This window comes from Rhinolophus hipposideros (genome assembly GCF_964194185.1).
Source record: "Rhinolophus hipposideros genome assembly, chromosome: 6".
NCBI lineage: Eukaryota > Metazoa > Chordata > Mammalia > Chiroptera > Rhinolophidae > Rhinolophus > Rhinolophus hipposideros.
The window spans coordinates 63371167-63395703 of record NC_138052.1 but is presented as its reverse complement, the minus strand read 5'-3'; the positions used below and the strand labels follow the sequence as shown (position 1 = coordinate 63395703).

Here is a 24537-nt window from a genome sequence, read left to right as displayed (position 1 = left end):
CGCAAATGCTGTAAAACAGTACCAGCAACTTCCACTCAGTTTTTCAGTAAGGAAATACATGAGCCCTCCAGGAGATGGAATCTCGTTCCTGAGGAAGCAATGCTGTTTGCACTCTCTGAGAAGGAGAGGTCATATACTGATATGGCTAATTAGTGGATATGCTGTTTTCTTGGAATGCATGTTCCAAGAGGAGATGAGGAACTGGCCAAGACTAATCATACCAGTGACCATAACCTACTTCTGATGACTCACTTAGGAACAAATTGATACAATCAGACCCTCCAAAATAGTATCTTTACTTATGATGAAGAATGAGTAAAAACCTAAAAAAATTAATAGGCTTAGGAATATTTTCATCTCTTCCTCCCCCCATGTTAAGTGGGGAAAAAAAAGGTATGTGAAGTGAATAGGCTTGCAGATACAGTCAAAAGGATTGGGGTAGGGGTAGGTGGCATGAGATACAACACCCATACAAAAGTCTTTTGTCAAGGGACATAGTTTTTAACTTGCCTGGTTACCATTTTCATTGGTCAAGTGGGAAACAATCAAAAAGCTATACTGCTTCTAAACATTAATTCTGGTTCATAAGAACTGGTCAGTGACAAGAATAGGGGCAAAAACTTTCTCCCAAGACACCAACATCTTCTGAAAGTTCCTACTGGGAAAAAGAGTTCTGAATAGCCAAAGATATCACAAATGTCTGAGGAAATACAGGTAAGAGCCTATACCCAGAGAGTCAGATGAATGATGGAAAACTCTAAACAATAAAACACTGTCTACATACACTAGAAAGTTAAGACTCTTAATGAAAAGTAACATGAGCGGCAATTATTGAAGGTAAGAACAGCATAAGGGGAAGGGGAAGAAATAGGTAGAAACTAAATCACGCAGAACCTTATATAACAAGCCTACTAAGTTTGGCTTTTATTTTGTATATAATTAAAAGTTGCTAAGAGTAAATCTTAAAAGCGGTGATGGAAGAAGAACTGACTCTGGGTGGTGAACACACAATGGGATTTATAGATGATGTAATACAGAATTGTATACCAGAAACCTATATACCTTTACTAACAATTCACCCCAATAAACTTAAATGGAAAAAAAAAAAAGTACTCACATACACACAGAGATAACTATGTGAGGTGAAGGATGTGTTAATTACCCTTGTTGTGGTATTTCACAATATATACATACACGTATTATCAAATCATCACATTGTACACCTTAAACTTACACAAAGTTATATCAATTATATATCAATAATGCCAAAGTTATCACCCAGTTTTCATGTTTACAGAGCATTCTAGTGTCTCTGAAAACGGATTATAGGCAGCGTAAAGGAAAAGGGAGAGACCAGCTAGATATAGCTACAAATAGCCCTCGAGGGAAATAATGGTTGGTAGGTTGGACTAGAATCTCCATATGGACACAAAGAAAAGAAACATCTTAGCAAGAGATTTATTCTAGAGGTAGGACTGACAGGATTAGGAAATGGATTTCATGTGGGAGACATAAGAAAGGGAAAAAAAAAAATCAAGGATGGGTCTTATACTTCTAGCTTGAGAAACTAGGTTGACTAGTGGTCCCATGCATTGAGATTAGGAAGTTTGGGTAGGAGGGTAAAGAGAAAAATGAAATTGGGATGATTCCAGAATAATATGACCATGATAATGAGAGATATATGAATAAGATTTGATCCCCCTGTTATACGTTCTTATAAGCACCCTGTACTTTTCCTTCACCACACTTAATGTTTTGCATATAAATTGTATGTATACATGCATACATGTAAATGCATATACATATATAGTGTAGAGCTAGTGTTTATCTTCTCTACTAAACTATAAACTTGATAAAGACAGAAATGGTGTCTGGCTCACTGATGTATCACTAGTACCTCGTACAGTACCTTTCACCTAATAGGTACTTGGGAATTATTTCCTTGATGAATGAATCAGTGAATGTTTATCACATGAAAAATTTTTGAGACAAGGGATTTTTTTAGCCCTAGGAAGATGGGACAGATTACTTCAAATAACTAAGTGATTGTGCAGTAGAAGAAACGATAGACTAATTTGGTAAGGTTCCAGATTGCAGAGATAAGAATCACGGGTAGAGGCAGAATTCAACGCTAGGCAAGGAAGAACTTTTGTTAGCCAAATCTATATGAAAAATTCAGTAGGCTGCCTTACAAAGCAGTGCGCCCTCCATCACGACAAAAGGAGTCTGGCTGTCCCTTGGTAGGACCCTATTCTAGACGGTCTATAACTCAAATCGCTTCCAAATATATGCGACTATACTTTCTGTTACTTTAGTTTCTTACCTACCAGTTTTTTTCCCTCTACTTCTGCCCATCCAGATACTAGAACGTGTACAACCTTCCAAAGAAACAGCGTACTATGTCTCCAAAAGGCTCTAGGAAGGGAGCTGGACACGCTTATCCAACCATTTTTTCTTTAGCTACATTTTGGGGGCTATTTATCCATTTAGGGAGGAGATACTCCTAAACAAAGTGCAGGAAGGAACTAGTGTAGAAGGAAAGACCATTCCAAAGCAGATAGTGAAACTTTAAAGGCACAAATTTTACAGAGGGCTCAGGAACAAAATGGATTCAGACAGTCGACTGAAATATCCATGGGAGGGGTATTCTTCTCTTGATTATTGGGAAATCAAAAGTTATTAATCTGACAACTAAATAGCCAAGCAAAGTGGAAACACTTAAATTTCATTTTGGCAAACGAGAAGAAATTACCAATTATCAGAGTCTTACCTATAAAACAAGAACATTTTGTAAATAAGTCACAGGGATGTAATGTACAGCATAGGGAATATAGTCAGTAATAACATAATTACTGTGTGTGGTAACAGATGGTTACTAGACATACTGAAGTGATCACATCGTAAGATATATAAATGTAGAATCACTATGTTGTATACCTGAAAGTAATATGCTATTGTCTGCCAACTACACTTTCATTAAAAAAAAAAGAACATTTTACAGATGAAATGGTTATGAAAATACCATCTTCCTCCTTCGTGGACACATCAGTTCCAAAGAAACCCACTGACAATAGCAGTTTTACCCTATATAAAGTTTGGACTCAGGGAGTGCAACCCTTTTGAATCTTTTCCAGGTAGCTGGGCATCATGTGTACAACCACTTTCTCACTCAAGACCATCAATCATACAAATTGTTCCATTCAAAGCACAAGAGCAAGCATAATCCCTCCATTTGGGGGTTTGTTTAATAAGGAGGTGGCCAGCCCATCTAAAAATATATATAGAAATCTCAATTCTTTAAGTTTCAGAGGAAAACTTCTCTAGAGTGAAATTCAGCATTTTCCTGGTGCCTTCCCTCAGAGGAGCTGTGGTTATGGCCTCCCAAAGCCCAAATAATTTGGCATTCCTTAGGGAAATAGTGAGACCTCACAGGCCTCGGTGTCCCAGGAGAAAGGTAAGAATGAAGACCCCAGGGACTGGACTGGAAAGGTCTAGAATCCAGAAATAGACTCCCACATTGGTTAGAAGTCTGTGACAATTTACCTGTTTCTTCATATGAGAGATGAGTTAAGTCTTTCCCAGAGAACATTCTGTGATCCTAATCAGTAGCCTCCCGTGAAGGAGCCCTCAGTGGCCCTGAGTAGTTTCATGCTAATGAGCCACACATGCCCTCTGTGCTATGGTCACGCGTCATTCCGTGCAACATTTACCTTCTCGTGGAGAAAAGTGAGGTTGTCCAGTGGTGGCCTTACCTGTTTTTCCTGCTCCGCTTTCCCCGGTAATGAGAATACACTGGTCTTTATCTTGATCTCGCAGGGATCTGTACGCTTCATCTGACAGGGCAAAGCTGCAGGGCATGGTGGGGGAAAAAAAAGGCCTTAAAATGCAGCTCACTGTTACGTGGATTTTTCTTTTTTGTTGTTTTTTGGGTGTGTGGTGGGGCAGGGGGCACAGACGGGATTTCATTTCTTTTTTTAAATGTATTGGCGTATCACTGGTTAGTTAAATGATAAAGGTTTCAAGTGTACAATTCTATAATAGATCATCTATATATGGCATTGTATATTCACCACTCAAAGTCAATTCTCTTTCCATCACCACATATTTGTCCCCCTTTAGCCTCCTCTACCACCTCTCCTCTGGCAACCACTACACTGTTGTCTGTGTCTATGAGTTTTTGTTTGTGGTACATATATACAATGGAATATTACTCGGCCGTAAGAAAAGATGAAATACTGCCATTTGTGACAACATGGATGGATCCTGAGATTATCATACTAAGCGAAGTAAGTTAGGCAGATAAAGTCGAGAACTATATGATTTCACTCATATGTGGGATATAAAACTAAAAGCAACAAACAAACAAGACAAACAAATACAAAACACTATTGTGTGTTTATCAAATGAAACTATAGACCCCTAAAGGACCACAGATATGCTTTAGACAGAAAACTGAGACATCACATTTTATTTCCTTTAAGTTCTTAAAGTAAATAAACCATACAGTCTTTGGGGCCCATGTTACCTTTTCCCATGCATTTGCAATCAACCAAAATGGTATTGATTTATTGTACTCTAGAGATAGACTTTATTTAATGCACATGCTACATATTTACGGCTCATTTTACTAAAATCTAGGCAATTCAGAGAACCAACAAGAAAAAATGTTACATCACACATCCACAACCAGATAATGTTGACGTTTTTCAGAACAATACAATAGTTTCAAAATAGTGAGAAAAAAAATCTTTTCAGCCATTAGAAAAAATGCTATCAAATACCAAATATTTGATATTACTATCACTCGGCTAAATATAGAACTTCTGCCTTTGCAAAGAGATGACTGAAACTGTAAAGTCCACCAGAGGCAAATGGTACTGTGGGTTTGCCATGGTTCTTGTCCAATCCCAGGCCCTCGCTGTGCCCTATGATGACAAGGGGCCTCCTATCAGGTAAGGCCAGGCCAGTCTTCAGGTTGACCTACCCCTCCTCAAAATTTACAAATAGGATGAATTTTGCTCCCTCTAGCTAACTGAAAAATAATTTTAACAACATGATAATGTATTTAATACGGGTAAAGTTCCTCTTCTAATTCATTTATCAGCAAATACTTACTGAGAGTCTACCTTGTGTCAAGAACATGCTGAGAATGCAAAGTCAATTAAAACTCAGCCCTTCTCTCATGAGCTCTCAGTCAAAAGCAGGGGAGAGAGATACAAACAGAAAATGGCAACCCAGCAAGGTAACGGCAATGATAAAGACGATGTGCAAAACATTACACAACTAGATAGGGACCTCAAGAATCTTAGAAGGTGGAAAAACCAGTCCTAGAGAATGCATTAGCAAGACAAAGGGCTTTTAGGTGAAAACTATAGCCAAAAAAATCCTAGAAGTGGGTTAAGGGGTTAAGAGCAGTTCTGTGTTACTAGAAGGCAAACATAAGTAAGAGAGAGATGAGTGATGAGATAAATGGGCAGACTCCAAAGAGAAAAATGAAGATGATAGGGAGCCATACTGCAGGCCTAGAAACAGGGGAGTGGCACTGTGAGATGGTAATCAGATAGTAATTAGAGTTAAAAATAGCAGCACTTTGTATCAACACTGCCCCCAAGCCCTTTTAAGTTAATCATTTTAAATACAACAACAAAACTATTAAGAATAAACTATTACTAATTCCATTTATGGATGATGAAACTGGGGCACAAAGTGAGGTACACTGCCAGTGTGACAGAGCAGTCAGAACTGACCCACCCCTGCTCTTGACCACTGGACTACACCAGCTCTGCATTTGGATAGCTCACAGGGCTACAAAGGTACACATGAGAGAGATTCAATCTGGAGGCAGGGCGACTGGTGAAGGGCTGGGATCTAGGAAGAGTTTAAATTTGGCCAACCAAACCACATGGGGCCTCTCAATCAAGGACTTTAGCGGTCCTTCAGAAAGTGTGGGGAGCCGTTAATATAGACAATTTACTGAGCACCTTCAATATGCCAGGAGTTGAGTAAAGTGTTCTCATATTCATCATCAAATTTAATCCTGAAAACAGTTTTGTGAAGTAAATGTTAGATTCCTTAAAGAAAAATGATCCAACTGAGACTAAGAGGCGATATGATATGCCCATGATCTCTTTCGCTGGACACTCAGAACTTGAACCCAGAAATATTCATTCTCCTATGATTACTTGGCATGTTGTCTTTCACATAGACTGCGATGAGACCCTGAAGTAAAGCCACCCCGAGTCTTATAACCCTCACGTTGATTAATCCAATGCCTTGTACATAATAATGTACCCCAAATGCATTTGTTAAATGAATGAATAAATACAAGAAAAAAGATAATGAAACTATCTAGGACAAGGGACTTTTTCAGAGTAACAGGTTGTTTTAGCTTGTTTAGAATGGTAGAGTGTATACTGATCTCTTCCTGCCCAGCTCGTCTTCCTCTCCTTCAAATCACTTTCAGCCATTCCCTACATAACCAGTGCTATGCTCACCCCGCCAGGTCATTCATTCAGTGGCCTCATCTTTCTCCCGTGTTCTCCAGTCCCCAGGTGGAAACTAGCGTCCCCCCTGTGCACCACTGTACACCAGTGACAGTGGAAAAACACAGTGAATGTGGAGGCAAAAGTCACCCTGCGTGGGATTCCCTGGGCTCTAAAACCACCGCTTATACCACCTAATGATCTAGAGCAAGTCCTCATTCATTTTGGCTAAACTTCGGTTTCTTCCTGTACAAAATGGAGAATGGAGCCACATACTTGAGCTTCGAGTAAATAAAAGTGCATAAAAGCACTTTAAAAGTGATAAAGCACTGCAAAAATGTCTGAAATACTTCTACATTATAATTATTAATAGTTATGCACACCTCTGATCCTCTACCAAAGTGTAAGCTCTTCTGGAGCGCAGCTTTTCTTTCTACCTAATTTATATTTGTGTCATCCACAGGTCTACAAACATAAGACATCACCAATACCAAATTATGAACGAATAAGTGAGTGGACTCTCTCCAAGTACTGACAAAGTCACTACTGGAGTGAGCTCCATGAACAACGGTAAACAAGAAATCCATTTCTTCTATGACCTTCATGCAGGGAAGGAAAGCATTGCTTAGATTTCTTATTAGCCTTCCTCCCCTCCCACTCTTTCCACCTCCAGACAATAGTTCAGAAGTGCCACTATCATAATCATCATTGTCAAGAAACACAGGAAAGCACATTAGAATAAACACGAATGAACTATCCAACCATACATATTCGCGGACCTCTTCTGGGGTTGGTTAATTCAGGCCTTTTCCTTGCTCCCTAGGACTACAATTTCGCCCAATGTATTCCACTCTTACTAGATCCCAAATGATGCAAAATTACTTCTAACACGAATAACCATTATGATTTGGTGTGTGCATGTATATGTGAACACACACGCGGCTTCAGAAGATCACCACGGCCCTGCCATGGGTTTACTTCATCTCAAAACACCTAAGTTGAACACACTTTTTCCTTGTCTGTCCAAACAGAAATGATAAACTGCTGTCCCCAAAACTGGGCTTGATTCATCTAACATAGAGTGTATTGAATATAAGATAAAGGCCAAAGGGAACAGTTGTTCTTTCAGGATTCTAGAGAGCCCTGATTTCAAATTGCAAGGAAAATTTACCACCTAACTTACTTAAACACTAGGAAAACTGGCTTGGCTACTGGCACACCCATCTCAAACATAGGTACTTATTTCATATAAACACAGATCCTGACTTCACTTTTTCAAAAAATGACAAAGGGTAGTCCCCGAAGCAAGAAGGCCCCATCCCAATCTCGTTCTCTTTTTCTCTGGCAACATTAGCACGTACTCATCACCAAGGCCAACATTTATAACTACAAACTGAAACCACTTGCCAGTCTTCCAAACCACTCTATAATTAGGGAACCTAAATAAATCTTTAGAGAAGTTTTTACTTAAAAACAGTTGTGACCCATATGCTTCACGTTATTTTGTGAGCATGTCAGCATTGTTATTTACCACACACAAAAATGAAAGATCATATAATGACGATAACGTAAGGGGCAAGCATGGTTTTTATCTCACCACATCAAGAGCCTGGTTTTATCCACTTCTTCTGTCCTCTAGTTGAGCTCTAAGAATAGACAAGGCCTGACGTTTGAATGCAAGTCTCCGCTTCATTTCCAGATCAGCTCAACGGCTGTTCATGGAGAGCCAAACTTTCCCAACACCAAGTTATGTTCACTGCATGTTTCCAAACAGCTGTACCTATTGCTTTTAGGTTTTAGAAGTTTGGTTTGGGGCTCATCTGTTATTTTCTGTCAGGGCGGAATGTTGGGTTGCATGTTCAAAATTATCTAGCTGGTATTTACGTTCCTCTTCCATCTTATTTCTGTTCAGAATGTTAATCTCCACAGTGGCTCTGCTTTCACGGTCTGCTTTCAGGGTAGCGACAGGGCTGCTTTCCCAAAACTCCATGCCCTCCACCCTGCCATTTTCTTTCTAAGTTTATTTCACCTAAGTTTCTAAGTTTCTTTCTAAGTTGAATGCAAAGCAGAAAAGATGCTCTAGCACCAAATACATCACCACCACCACCTAAAGCTTCTGTTCTTCCAAGCATACTATTATTTTTCAGTCTCTCTGGCTCTCCCCTAATGAGTTCTATGAGAAATCATCTCTAAAACAGCCCAATCCATTCTGAAGACGTTTAGTTTGTCATCTCCATTAGCAAAGTTTTTAACAGAACAAAATTTGTCTCAGGAAACTTTCCTAAACTTAGATAACTGTTTCTACTTTTTTATCGCATGATTTTTTCTTCAAAAATTCTCAAACAACTATCCCCTTTCACTCAATCCTGATCCTAGAATACTTTCAAGTCACACAAGGGAAATTTTGCTTCGGAATTTAACCCTCTTAAAATAGATCAGTCTCAAAATTCTCATCTACAATCGAGATCTACAAATCTCAACTATTTATTTCCTTTCCAACTCTGGTTAAGCACTAAAAACTGTGTTTCTAAAACTAAGTAACAAAAAGTATGTGTTTTTTAAAAATTCCTAACCTCCAACTGTTCCACCAATTTCTAACTTCATACTGAACTTGATCAAGGGCTGACATAGTCCACAAGAAGGAAATAGAAGAGAAAGAAAAGGAGAAAAGACATGTGTGGCATGCTTTGCATGGTAAGCTCCAGGGGGGGTTGTTTGTTTGTTTGTTTGCTTGCGTTTAAGGAGAGGCACCATGTTGGCCTTCCTTGCAAAATACTATTGTAGATGTGTGTATAATTGTCTGATATTTAATTCAGAAAACGTTCACCCACTTGAAACATATCACCTTGATAAATTAGTGTTGTGCCCTTCCACCAGACATTCATCCTCTCACATCTGAAGGGAAAACATCAGGAAAAGTAAGTCTTTATAGTTATTTATTACAAATGACTATAACTTTTTGTCCTGGACATTTTTATTGCATTTGTGTCCAATGTCAAGATAAACATGGTAAATCAATACATTTGCAACCCGACAGTTATCTCTTCAGACACAACATTAGTAAGCATTCCTAACAATCTAAGCTTTAGAACAAAAGATAGAAAACAAAAGTAAGCCTCTCTTCAAAATAAGTAGCAACGGGCAAAATGTGCTCTATAAAGTACAAAGGAAAGAATATGAAAACAAAGAACAGAATTGGAGGGAGATGGGAGATGAGAGGTAAATAGACCTAAATGGTTGCAAGTTACTCTATTTTACATGAAGTGATACAATACTAACTCTATGTGGGCCCTGAAAAGTTAAGAATGTATATTATACTACCTAGAACAACCACTAAGATAAGAACACAAAGAGCAACAAAAATAAATTGAACAATTAAAATGGAATTCTAAAAAAATATTCAAGTAATCCAACTGAAGGCAGGAAAAGAAAAACAAACACAGAGGAGACAAATGGAAAATTATTAAGTGGTAGACCTCAAGTCAACCACATCGATAATTACATTAAATGTTAATGGACCAAATACACCAATTAAAAGGCCAAGAATGTTAGAATGGATATAAAAGCAAAACCCAATTATACTCTGCTTGCGGGAGTCACACTTAAAACATAAAGACATAGGTAGGCTGAAAGGAAATAAGCAGAAAAAGATATATCGTGTAAAACAATTGGTCAAAAAGGAAAAAAAAAACCTGCATTGTACTTTTCTCTTTATACATCTAACGTCAAAGAGGTGCCTAATTACTATCTCAATATAAGAAGGATGCTATACCATGGCAGGGCACAGCTCAGTGGCCCATGCGGGGATCCAACTGGCAACCTTGGTGTTATTAGCACCATGCTGTAACCAACTGAGCTAACAGGCCACCCGATGTACATCCTTATATCCTACCTGTAAGTAGCTGCACTGCTTTCTTTTGGCTGCATAATTGAAAAGGTTTGTTTCTATTAGCCACAAAAAGAAATAATCTCATCAGAGATGAATCATTTTAAGACATCTGTTCTGAAGTGACAATGGTAAAATATCAAATAAAGCTCAAAAGCAGGCTTTAAAATAGAACATGACAACAAGTTTATTTTTCCTTTAAAATTGCATTGGTTTTCTAAAAACAGGCTCCACAGTATTTTTGTGAAATTTCATAGTTCGTCTGAGTCAACCTCAATGTACACCAGTCTCTCATTATTTTTTAATGGGTCACTTCAAAAGATTTTTAATCTTAACGGTCAAATGTAACCGCTAAGGGGACAAGAATCCCATATCTGAATGTTCTGTGTATATAAAGTGGCTCACCTGTGTTATAATGTCTTAAGGAACAAAAGAAATCCTAGTGTAATTAGTTAAGAAATTCTTACAGTTACAGTATTAGAATTTACAAACAAAGCTCTTTATTTCAAAAAGTCACATGTAGTTAGGGATTGTAATGCAAAACACACAGCCAAGGGCACTTAAGGGATAATCTTTCAATGTTTTCGAAATCTTATTTATAATCCTTTTGTGAAGAAGCAGCTTTGGGACACACCCAAATTCTTCCAACCCCAAGGGCCTAATCATCAAAATTATAATGGAGTTTCGTCCAGTCTACCCAGTCCTAGGCCAGCGGATGAGAGTCACCTGACAAAGTATAAACACCTTCCTTCTACTACTGAAAACTGAGAGATACAAAGGTGGAGTTGGTCAAGAGAGGACTCTTTTCCAAAGGTGGATTGCAGAAGCCAGGTATTGGAGATATGCATTAGGAAGTAGATAAGAGGCTTAGCCAGACTAAATGATTCCAGGAAGGAAAAGGACAGGACTTGATCTGAAAGCAGCAAGGCGGAAACATCTGCCTTCGGGGCCTAGAAGCTGCTCTCTGGGAATGTAGTAGCACAATCCTGCAGCTGCTGAAAACTTCCTTCTGAAATCGGTGTTCTGAACAAGAAATACCACCGGAGAAAGCCCTCCACAGGGGCAGCATCCTGCCTTGGGCTTGGCAACCAGTCAAAACCAGCAAAGAGGCTAATTCCACCTTATCTGTCTTTGCTGTTACAGGGACTTGGAGTGTGAATAGTTCAACTGTCTTGAATCAATCCCCTAATAACAAAACTGGAAGAGAGTGTGGAGGCTAGAGAACATCCACAAGGACTGGATCCCCAAGGAGCTCATAGGCACCCATGAGATAAGAGGCATTGTACTCATTGTGTGGGTTATGAGGACAAGGGTTAAGAGAATTTGTCCTCTAGGAGCTTAAAATCTAACAGGGAAGACACTTAAGTTCCCCCAATAAAGGGAACGTGAGAAGGTAGTTAACACATTACCAACCTCCTAAACACATTTAGAAAAGGAAAAAATGACTTTTCCTGAGAGAAGCATGTCATGGAAAGCTGCAAACTCTGAACCCCCAAGGAATATGCAAGGACAGAGGTTGGGTGGACACAGAGAGCAAGGAGGAAATTATGTTATTTCCCCTATCCAGAAATTAACAAAACACCTGATTTGGGAAAAAGAACAAATATACAATCGGACTCTTAATTCAAATTCAATAGGCCCATAAAATATTTTTAGTATCTCTTTCAACAATACTAACAGTCATCTTTTATTACTCGACTCAAAAAAATAATTACACCGTGTTACACTCTATAAGAATAGACCTTTCTGCTCAAAGTGAATACAATTAAACAAATACCCAGCACAACTATTTATTTTTTTTTTTGGCAAAATAGCTCATTTCAATTAATTTCATAGTCAGTTTTTATGATTTTATTAAGGGTAACTAAATCCTAGACACACCTATCCCAAGAGAGGTTACTCCGAAGACAAGGTTCCTCGTGATCCTTAGGACTTATTTTACTCATTAAACTAAAAAGAATGATTTCAAGTTCTCAAAATGCTAAGGGATTTTTCAGATAGATGTTGCCTCTTACAGATTTAAAGCCTTTAAAAGTACCACCTCGTATGCAACTTTGGGGTTTTTATCTTTGTTTAACTTTGAAACACACATTCTGATCCAAGCTACTGCACAACCACATCCCAAAGTGAGCATTTCATGTTTAAAACACTCATATGTAAAGCACTTTTGACTTTGATAGCCCCTAAGTGCCTGCTATGTACACAGAATGCAATGAAGTGGGGTCTCAGCTTCCCTCCAGTAGAAGGGAGAGACACAAGGACGCTCATTCACAATAGAAGTCACTAGGCTGGGGACCCTGTATGGCGCTGTGTCCTGAAGAAGTGCAGAGAAATCTAGCTGTGGTTGTCACAGAAGGTATTGGGTGTAGATGGCATCTGAGTGTGGGAACCCCAGGTACACACTGGTTTGGTTCATTAAAAAAAAAAAAATGCACAAAGGCGAGGGAGTGGGCAGTAGTAGAAGGTTATCAACTGCTTCAAGCTTTGATCTGTGCTTCCAGGCTTACAGGGCCTGTGCAGAGAGTATTTATAAAGCACACTGCACAGTGTCTGAAACAGAGCAGGCACTCAATGAAGGCCTGAAAGACCAGCTGAGGCTAAGTTGGCATGTTTACCTTACAGAATCAAGGTCACAAACCTATTCACATTTTAAAGAGAGATATGCCACCATTTCATAGAGTGGATCAAAAATTCAATGAAGTAAACAAATATTAATAAGATGCCTGGTTATAAAAAGATACAGGCATATCTCTACCTACACAGACCACTGTGTACATACAATGGAATGTCTGGGGTTGCATATATAATTGTGGAAAGAGGAATGTGAATTGGCATCATCATAATAATAATACTTCCTGATTATTAGCTAAATTCTATCATGATACTGTAAGGGAGGAACCATTTTGGAAGTAATTTTAAGAGAATTCCGTATTCGTTAATTTAATCAACATTCTACGGGCCAGAGGGCAAGTGTCAGGCAGACTACAAAGGCAACCATCCATTCCCGCAGGCGCTCCGCTGAGAGAAATCATGTACTATCTAACTAGATAATAATTTAGTCATTTGATGACTTGTCATTTAGTCTATGGGGCTTAAAAAAAAAAACTAAAAAGCAACAAAAACAAAACAAACAAAAAAAACTTTCCCTAAAGCATGAAAGGAATACTGGTACCAGAAGAAAAATACTTTTGAATTAAAATTTTGCGTCTTCCTTTCAGGCACCCAAAACCTTTCACATCCATCCCTTCCTTGCTTCTCCATCACCTGTTTTTATTGCCTTAGACAACTTCCTCATTTCTGACCTGAGCTCCAGGAACCCTTAAAGCAGTTTTCTATATCCACACAGGACACTTTCTCAAGCCTTCTTAATACAATGCTGTCAAAATAGGGCATTTTTCATTACCATGACTCTTTCTCCATTCTTATTCCTGTCCTCACTGCAGCCAGATTTAACACCTTGATGTTATGTATTTCTGTAATGAAGTGTTTTCCAAAAAATTTGTTTTTGGTTGGTTTTTTGTTTCTTTGTTTTTAATTTTTATTGGGGAATATTGGGGAACAGTGTGTTTTTCCAGGACCCATCAGCTCCAAGTCGCTATTTTCAATCTAGCTGTGGAAGGCGCAGCTCACTGGCCCGTGGGGGAATCAAACTGGCGATGTTGGTGTTATGAGCACTGCGCTCTAACCAACGGAGCCAACCAGCTGCCCTCCCCCAAATTTGTTAAAACGCAAAGCATGGTTGTATCATTCCTATCCTCCCAAACTACGGTCCTATGCAGCCTCTGATTTTAAGTGTAAGCCATTCTTTTGCTTAGGCACCAGAGAAGTGTTAGAAGCATGTCTGAGGATTTCCTAGGGAGTCTGGACTAACAGAAGTGATCCTAATGTGGCCCAGACGCTCCTTCCCCCTCCCCACACACCAGGGTTTAATAAGTACCTATGCAAATAGGGTTTGCAAATTCAAGACAGAAAACGCAGAAGGCTTTCCTCTGGATTTCTAAACAGAAAACAAATGATTTCTGTTATTACACAGCCACTTCATGTCTTAATGTGAAAAAGAAACTCAGTGACTGAAGACATCAGAGGATTGCAAGTGAGACCATCAAGATAGAAGCCCGCTCGGAAAATGAGCAGGCTCCAGGCTTGGAGTGACCGACAGCCCTCTCAGAGAGGACCTACTGTGGTCAAAACAGGATGACTACTCCTGACCTGGGTGTGTCCTCCAGCGGTTCTCACTGCCAATCCCAGTCCTGATCCCCACCCGGGAAGGGGGCTCAAGGTGCCAGCAGGTCTGTTCTGCACAGTATTTGGTTACTATTTTCATATTTTATGTGATTTTTTTAAAATGCCGCCTTTAAACAATGGCTTCAAAGTGGCCACATAAGAATGGGTAAACCAAAAATACCATATGCCACTGGGACAGCGGCTGGCTTCCCTGCAATGCTCCTTCTTCTGAAATACAAACAAGTCACTCCTTCCTTGGCAAGCTTCCATGGCTCTCCAACACTCTGGCAAGAGTTTGGCCCAGGACCTTAGGCAGGGGATAATGAAACAAACAGCAATGCTTTGAGCTACAGCTAACTGCTAGAGGAAGATTTCACACTGCTTCGCAAAGTGCCGTGATACAAAAGGGTCGGAAACAACTCATATCATGCCATCGCACAGAAAGCACAGCTCCAAAATGAGCCCAAATATGGAGCACTCAAACATCTGCTTTCAAGTTCTTTTAAGCCATGTCCAGAAGTCTGCGTGTTGGCCACGAGAATATGACTGCTCACATGTCATATACACAGATCACATATATATTTAAGAGAAACACTCAGATCTTCGAGCTGGCAGTTAGGAAAATGCCTGGTGGGATTGGGGGGGGGGGGGGTGGTAGTCATCTAATAAAGATTTTATCCTTAAAGACCAAACTTTGAGAAACTAAGAACAAAGTCCTGAAAGCCAGCAACGATCCTCCCAGGTCAGCAGCGTAGGACAAGAAACCCCAGAAGAGAACAGATCATGCCCCGAGGTGCTCTGGGACAGGTAACTGGGCCCTTGAGAACTATGCACAGGGCCGGTATACATTCTTTTACAGAATATTTAAGCTCAAAATTCACGTAAATAAAGACTGGTTTCTGGTTACCCAGAGAGGTCAAAATCAGGCAGGTCACTCACACAGAATCCAATCTCTAAAAGCTTTATTTCTTACTGGTGTGCTATAGATTAGAAAGCAAGCAAGGTCTTTCCCAGGAACTAGGCTATCTCCCCTGGCTCATCTCCCTGCCACTGCCCTTCTGCCCATTGTACACACCGAACACCTTCTCTTGGAAAGCCTGCGATGATTCCCCTCGTTCTAGAAATTCCTTGCCTATATACCCATAAAATCCCATTTATACATCTAGTATAACCGTCACATGTGGTATTCTAATTTTTGAAGACTTTTTTGCTTACAGTTTCTCTACCTTGAGAGCAGGAATAATGACCCACCATCTCAGTGCCTGACACAGGATATGCTCAGAATCAATTTGTGGAATGAATTCTCATGCAGTCTTGCCTCCTATTCATGAAAGACTGACAAAATTAATGTGTGGCACTTTCAAAGTCTATGTTCATTTACCAACTATTTATAAAAAAACAAGTAAAGGAGAAATCAAAACAAATGCTATTCAAGTATGCGTATGTAAATGCACATTCATATGTTTACAAAGAAAGGGCTCTAGATTTAAAATAAAGAAAGTTAAAGAGAAATGGGACTCCACTTTACACTCTCTAGCTAACATTCTTCATTTAGGTTACTTCTTAGTATTTAGCAATTCTCTCTAATGCTGGTCTATACAGATTCTATTTGAAAACATGGGCAAATGACCACCTAAAATCATCTGCTTTAGGAAAGGCAGTCAACATGTGATTCTATTTGCCCTAGTAACACTTTAGGATCTTGCTAGTTCTTGAACTAAGAGGTAAAACCAATTAGAGTCATTTCTAGAGAGCTGGCTGGTGAAAGTGTCCTGACAAAAATGAGGTTGCCTCTGCTCTCCAGGCCCTCAAGTTCAAGGCTCATCCTCCACTGTGGCCTCTTAAGAGTCACCTATCCCAGTCCTCTTCTGACTCCCACCCCCAGCAAACTACCTCCTCCTCTCTGGAAGAAGGCATAGAGTTTCACTGTCCTAGAATTGATCTTCAGAGGAGATTTTCTGCACCAAGAAAATCACTAGAATTTGCAGAAGTGGGACACTCAAAATTTTTGCTAGATGAATAAACCAATAAACCTTCAAAGAGTCCACATTAAATCTTTATAACTTAAACTGGTTAGGAGATGGCCTAAAAAAACTGGTTAATAAACCTGTTTCTCTTCCATGTGTCTTTCTTGCCACTGAACACATGCTATTGAATCCAGTCAATTTAGTGACATGTCCTAGAATGATGCCAAATGACCCTCGATGGAGTTTTCTATATGCCAACAGTAATAGGCTTAGTGACAGAAGAAAATCTATAAAGATTTGGAACAAAGCCACATATCTCAGGAGTTTTCAGAACTGTGAACACTTATTGGAGAAAGACTTCTCTGCAATTTGTATAAACAATTGTTAAAATAGAGAATCCCAATTCCTAAAAATATTCTATGGTTCCTAACTTTGTTGCTTAGTTTAAAAAAAAAGAAAGAAAGCGCACTGCACACTTGACTGCTCTCTCCAAATTTGCTTACTTTAGATACATATTGATTAAGAAAAAACCAATCTGTGCACTAACTGTCCAGGCCAAAAGACTGGGACCACCACCCTACAACCTACATAGTGATGACTCACCATCATAAACTAGTTCCAGTGTAGAGAATCTTCTATTTGCCATGACTCATGGCCCACATCTCTACAGAAAGGTGAGGGCCATCTATTCAAACAAGTCTTACTTCCTCATAGAACAATGACAGCCCAACCTATTTCTCAGTGGGTTTTGAAATTAAGGCTCTTTTACTGATGAAGAGTATGTATACTCTAGGCCCTTTCTAGGGAATCCAACCTCCAATTGTCTGCAGCCCACCTTTAATTCAAAGCCCAATTATGAGAAAACAGAAAAAAAAGGAACATACACCCGAGTATCACCTGAAGGAGAAACTGCAATCTCTCTGTTCCCTGTATTTCTCGATCAAGTCAAACCATCAATAAGCCAGGTAGTATAGCACCAGTGGGTCTCAACCTTGGGTGCACATTGGAATCACCTAGGGAGCTGGCTGATGCCTCGTTCTTCCCACCCTCAAACTCTACAGATTGTGACAGAATTCTATGATGGTTCTATGGAGCCCATGAAACTTACTTTTCCTAACTGTGCTTTGGTGTTATGTCCTCTGCTTCCACTTAGTGAGGTGGCATACGAAGCAGCTATATAAAATTCACTGTCTTCTGCAGGGAAATTTGGAGAGTTGCTGCTCAAGATGACATCCTTCACATCCTAAGTCCCATAAGAGAAATCTCTTTTAAACCTAACTGGTAAGGAAAACTGCTTCCCTTGAGCAACTCAAATGCTTTGATCTTCTGTGCAAAAATAATGCTGTGACTGATCATATTTCCCCTTTTGTTTCTACTGCAAGGAAATAAAAAACCCAAGTTCACTAACCATAGAGGACATCATGGTATTAACTTTTGCTTTCGTCTCCTTTACTTTTGTTTCCTTTGCTTGGACTTTTAAAAATCTATTCATTTTATATTGCCTGTAAAAGAGTAAGCTGCCTCCAGTCAATTTTCAATGTGAGGCAATATAATAATTAGCTCCTCTTCATATTCCTTACACATTTTTGAACTATAAAAAACTTAATGCAATTGGTGTGACGAAAATCCATGCATACATGTACAGCTCTTCTTTGTTTTCATTTTCCTTTTTGGGGGGTGGGGGGTGGATAGGTAGGTATGTAGGTATCTATCTAAGGAACACAAGCAATTTCCCAGAAATTTTTCATTTATTCATTTAAAACTGTAACATTCTAGTCACAAATCCAGAAAACGTTTTAGCTTGCAAACTGATAGATACAGGTTTTCCAGAATAAAAAGACTATAATTTTAAAATTAAAACAACATCAAATCAAGAGTAACTTTGAAAGGCTACTGCCGTGCCTCATGTTATGAAAAATAAGAACTCTGAATGCATGACAGTTGGCATGGATTCTGTATTTATTTGTGTAGTCCCAATTCCATGCTTTATCACCTAATCCATCACCCAGCCTCTTCTCAAAAATCCAATATTTTATTCTCCTTTCACGCCAATTCTAAGAGGTCTTCCCTTACAGGCTTTTGTGAAGTTACTGAAAAAGAGACATGTGCTCATGAAATGTATTGTTCTACTCACTAAGGTCTCCAATGTAAATAAACCAAAATTTGGTCAGCAGCGACTCAGAGTTAAGACATTTCTTGAGCGTTTTCTCTGTAAAGAAAATTGAAAACTATTTGCCTTCTTTTTCATGTTAGTAAAGCCTCTCAGGTACATCTCCAGGTTGATAAGAAGAGTTTCCGTCATGAGCGCCCAGTTGACAATGAAATTGGAAAAGGACAAAACCATGCTTCAAATCTAGATGTTAACTAATCTTCAATTATTCTTATGTAGACTGAACTCAGAAAACCTAAAGCATGGCCCCACATACACCGTTTCCTAGTTGTTCTAGACAACTGAAGCAAACCTGTCATTCACTAACATTAACGGAATGTTTCTCATGAATGTTTTCCTAAAATATACCACACATTTCTTAAACAGGAGGATCATATATTCATAGAATTTTAGAGTTGAAAAGAACTTTAGAATTAAGTATTTCCCATTCACAAATTCTTTGTTGACGTTCACAGCTTAAATACCCACCAATACATAATTCTATTGAAAGTACAAGTTAATTTGTAAATATTTAGCAGTCACATTACCATTACACATCTCATATTTGAATAACTTTACTGTTTTCTATTATGAATATTTAAAGAAGTTTCCTATATTTTAAAAATTACATTATACAATTACAATTTGAAATTTTTCCTTTTTGTTTGCAGAGGTCACTAAATATCAGGCTAAGATACCCAAGCAAAGTCTTTACAATTTGGCTTAATCTTCATGAATTCCTAGAACATCAGATATTTTTGAACATGTGATTGAAGATCTATTTAATCCATTTAACTGACACTACAGACTGTTTGTCATGTGACAGCCACTGTATAGGCACCGAGAATGAGCAGTGAATGTGAACCTGCCGTTCTATGGGTGCAACGGAGGGGAAGACAGGCAAGAAAGAAACTAAGTATAGTATGCTGGAAGGCGGTGAAAAGAGAGAAAGCAGGTGAGAGGAATGGTGAGTGCTGGGCAGAACAGAAAAGGGGAGCAGGCTGCAACTGTTAGAAAGGATAACGGTGAAAGAACCCACCAACGTGACATTTCAGCAAAGACTTGAAGAAGGTAAGAGAGAAGGACATGTGGAGAGGGAGCAGGTGAAGAGGTGAAGAAGGAGGAAGAGAGAGAGATAATGCTCTATTTTAACTATCTATGCTACTTTAATGCTCTATCTAATGTCTGCAAAATTTGGTTGACAATGATTTTTAATCAGACCTTTGGGTACATCAACCTACAAATATTAATAGTGACAAGGAGCAAGATACTCAATTTGGTATTCTTGTACCATTCGAAGAAAATAGGAAACTTCGTGTGTTCCCAAAAGGAGATAATGTATTGCAGGTAAAATAAGATTCATACATATAAGAAGATAATTAGCTTTTCAATAAATTCATAAGAGATGTATAAATAGGAACTTGCTTTTTATATCTGTTTATCAAAAAACACGTATATTCTTCCCGATTAAGAGGTTGTAAGAAAAGTATGTAGATTACATACTGTAAGCTTTTTTGCGAAGTACTTGATCATGACCAAAAATTAACAAGAGAATGACTGGTATAAATGTGGAAGTAAAATTCAAAAGTAATATACTGTCCACATTACATAAGATGAGAACACAGAGTAACATCATTTATTGGAGATAGAAGAGTGGGCTTTGGTTTTTCCCACCATGGAAATAAATATTATTGCCTTAAAATTAAAATTTAGTGGTCAGATGTAACATCAAAATTCTATAATCATTTCTAAAATTTAGTATTTTTTCACCTTCCATCTTTGATGACATCCTTATTTGGAAAACGAATTTAACTAAAGTTGTCCTTAAACACCCCAGTTTAGAAGAAATTTATTTTTATTTATTCACCACCCATCTGGAAAGAGTTGAACCCCAGAAAATTAACATTGCATCAGCTTAAGTTTCAAAGCTGGTTAGAATCATTTTGTCACAATTCCCAGTAGATGAATATGTGAACTAATAGATGACATTAGCATCTCATTTTCTAAAACTCTCAATAAATACGTTGTTTCTCCAAAAATCAATAATATAGGAATTGGACCAAAAATAGCCCTATTGCCATAAACTATGAGAGCATTTAGACATATCTTCAAATATTCTTCTTATTAACTACTTCTATAAAGAATAGCAACAAAATGTGACACTACTAAAAGTCTTTGTTCATAATAAACCAATAAGCCACTAGTCTGTGCTGAACAGCAGTGTGAAAGAAAAGGAATAATAACGGAAACATGAAAAATGAGTCCCCAATTTTTCTTTTGTAGTTTCAAATGCAGTCCAGTAAGATTTAAATGAAAATGTAGAAATGCACCATGATTCTCGTCATCACAAGGAAAAGGATATTTAGAAGTACTTTAAGAGGACTTATTTTCTTTCTAAATTATACGACCGACCTCCTGTTTCAATTCGTGCAGAAGCTTGCTTTACATGGTATCCATGAGTTGAATTATCAAATAGTAACAACCCTACTGAAATGAACAGGTGATCCTAGCAAACAGCAGGCCATGTGACATACTGAATAAATCCCATTTCATTTCCCCCCTTCCTGGGCACATGGGAAGACTGTATTTCCCAGGTTCCTTTGCAGTTAGATTGGGCCCAGGTGACTGCGCAATGGCCAATGAATAAAGCCTGACCTTGCTCTCTCTTCACCTTCCACAGCAGCCTTAAAAGCCATGGGTTCCAGTGGTTATAACTACAAGATAGAAGCAGCTTGGATAGAAGTCACCACTTGGAGGAGAACCTCTGAGGAAAGCCATCTGACCTGTTTCAGACTGTTTCAGACTGTGGCATCAGTGAGAAACAAACCTTCGTTGCGTTATGTTTTGAGACGTGAAGGCTTGTTGCTTGCCCGAGTATCACCTACCTGATTCTGACTAATACATCCATATATTTCCCCAACGAGATCTCAAACATACTTAGACTATAATCTTGAATTTCATTTATGACAGTTAGAAAATTTGTTAGCAACCAGCACAAAATAGTTGAAGGCTAAAAATAAGTATTCCCCGAGTCCCTAACATGGACCTAACTCTAGGCCTCCAAGGGAGGTGTGGGCATCCCAGGGCACGTCAAAGATAAGCCCCTGAAGTATGGATCTAAAATATTAGAACTTCTGTTTATATGTCTTTATTCATCAATTTTTAAAAAGAGCCTATTCTTGTGTGTGTGTTATAATGTATGTATACAATATATTAGGATGGTATTACTTGAACTTAACAATAGATAAGCAAACGTACTGAATGATTTTAAGACCACTGATTTTGAGGCAACAAAGTATAATACATCGTCCCTGCTCAAAAGATGCTTACTCTTGTATAAGTCCAATACTTAAATATGAAATAATAAAATATACAAGGTAGTAGACAATACAGTGCCATATAACTGTAACATAATGCATGCTGTAGAAAATATGTGGTAGGACCACCAAGTGGTCTTTTGAGAAGAGACTTCAAAATACAGATATATCCCTGGTGCAGTTTGAAAAATGAGTAGGGTTTGACTATATGGAAGAGAATGGAGTAAGTGTAACAGAATATGAGGCCAAGGTACCTGGAAAGAAGGAGAAATAAAAGAAAAAACAGTGGAATAGGCAAGAGGCCGGGTGAAGTAGAGTTTACATCTAACTGATCACTAGCTACAAACCTATTCAAATTTTTTTCACAGACAAAAGTTTCACGTAGGACTAATTTAATTTTGTAAGTTCTATGCAACACCAGTGCAAGATATACACAGCCACCAGTTTTAAAAACACTGAAGTCCCTGAATATAAAAACAGTCACAAGGATTTTCAGGTTTTAAGATTCATTTATGCTACCAGATCTATGCCTGTAAGAAGTTATAACATTCCCACGGCATATCACCATCGTAGATAAGATACTGTTTATAATGAAAATTATGTTACACTATGAAAAGGAAGCAAATGTTCAAAGTATTATACATCATTTTCTATTTGTTTTAGGAACAATGCCCAACAAACACCCATACACATTTCTACACTTCCTCCTTCCTGATATCCACGTTCCAGGTAATGAGTAACCAGATAGCAATGACTCACCCATATCATGTTATTTTAAATTGCGGCATGCATTCATTTTTCATAATTTATATCTTAACATCTTTATACTTCAATAACATTTTTCTTTCATACATTTCTCTGACCTCAGATGGGATTCTGCTATTCTGAATATCCTTGGTTTTACCCATAATGCTAGTCACACAAGCAAGTTATGTGTAAGAATCCGCCATTAATGATGGAAAAGGCAGGTATAAATACAGATGGAAGAAGCGGCAACACTGTCAGACAGAATGTAAGGTAGGGTATCGAGTGTGAGAATATGTCTTTTGAAAGCAATCAAAGCAATGGCTTAAAAACTAGCCATTCCTAAAGAAAAATTCAAGAGCCCTTAGGAACACATGCTTCAAGAAAGTATAGACGATAAAAGTGCAAATGGGCCCTGCCGGTGGCAATCTAAGGTCTTAAGCAGGCAACCTAAGAGTGTGCCTCCAAGTATTTCCCAAAGATAAAAGATCCCTGGTGCAAACCAGCCAAATGTTCCCTCCCTCCAGGTACTTTCTAATTTTTTGCTGTTAATGTAGACTAAAGGAAAAAGATTAATAGAAAATGTATACATTGTAACTTATTCCTCTATTGCTCAATTTTTGTGAAATTAGGCTAAACCATCTGTAAAGTTTAGAATGTCCCTAACATAATTGAGGATATTCTTTTCAGATCTCAAGCAGATCACTCAAGCATCCAGACACTGAACACTAATATCCCACGGGGAGGGCATCATAGCCAAAGGATAGAGCATTCTTCGTAGAAGTCAATAATGGCTAAAAATCAGTATACTCCGTATCAAATGTTCCTCCTTCTGAATAACATTATGATTCATCACCAATAGCAACTAGAGGTTCTGTCATAACATCTGTTTACATTTATAAGTTATTTCAACATTCAGTCATTCACTACTCATTCATTAAAACACTGCATTTATACACACACATTCAGGCATATTTAACAAGTCCCAAAATGTTTTCCAGTTGGGGACTGAAAGTGCAAGATAGACAATTTTTCCAGACACATAAGCTTGTAATTTTAAGGAATGCCCTCATCCTAAACTTTCCTCGGATTACTTTAGAATAACCTTCATAATCCTTCAATCCTCCCAGGGATTCAAGTAGACTGGTATTTGAATGTTTTATTTAAAAGAAAAGAAAAAGGTTTACATACCCCTCAAACACCTTTACCCCTTCCTAACACTCGGCTTGACTGTGCCATAACCAAAACTGGTCTTTTGCTTTATCTTCTATATAGCTAGTTATTACATTACCGCAGCCACCTATTTCTAAGATTGCTTCCTCAAGACTCAACAAGGGGTATCTTCCGAATCTCTGAACCCACCAATTTCTTGTGCTTCTAACTTATTCCCTGTCATTGCAAATGTGCCATTATATTTAAATGACCAGTTTATGTAAGCATTCCCTTCTCTTCCGTATTAGCCTAAAGATTCTTGAAGACAAAGACCATGTGTGTCTTCGACACATAGTTTCTAACAAATAGTACGCCCCCCCCAAATTCATTCATTCATCCATTCACTTGCTCACTCAACAAACATTTATGGACTGCCTGCTAAGTCCCAGACATTGTTTTAATTGCTGTGGACACAGGGATGTATGAAATAAACAAGCCCCTGCTTTTATGGAGATGACTTTCCAGTACAGGAGACAAACAAGAAAGACATAAAAAAATATCAGATAGTGATTAATGAAAAAAAATAAAGGCACGTAAGGGGATGCTGAGTGACTGG

At 38.4% G+C, this 24537-nt stretch overlaps 1 protein-coding gene across 5 annotated transcripts in view; it reads right to left on the bottom strand.

Annotated features, from left to right (window-relative positions):
* The window catches only part of MYO1B (myosin IB), a 172807-nt gene that overhangs the window by 90430 nt on the left and 57840 nt on the right, over nt 1-24537 (bottom strand). For all 5 annotated transcript variants that reach the window (XM_081051487.1, XM_081051488.1, XM_081051490.1 and 2 more), the window contains exon 4: nt 3753-3847. In XM_081051487.1, coding sequence (XP_080907613.1) covers nt 3753-3847 — 95 coding nt within the window. The remainder of the gene's footprint in view (nt 1-3752; nt 3848-24537) is intronic.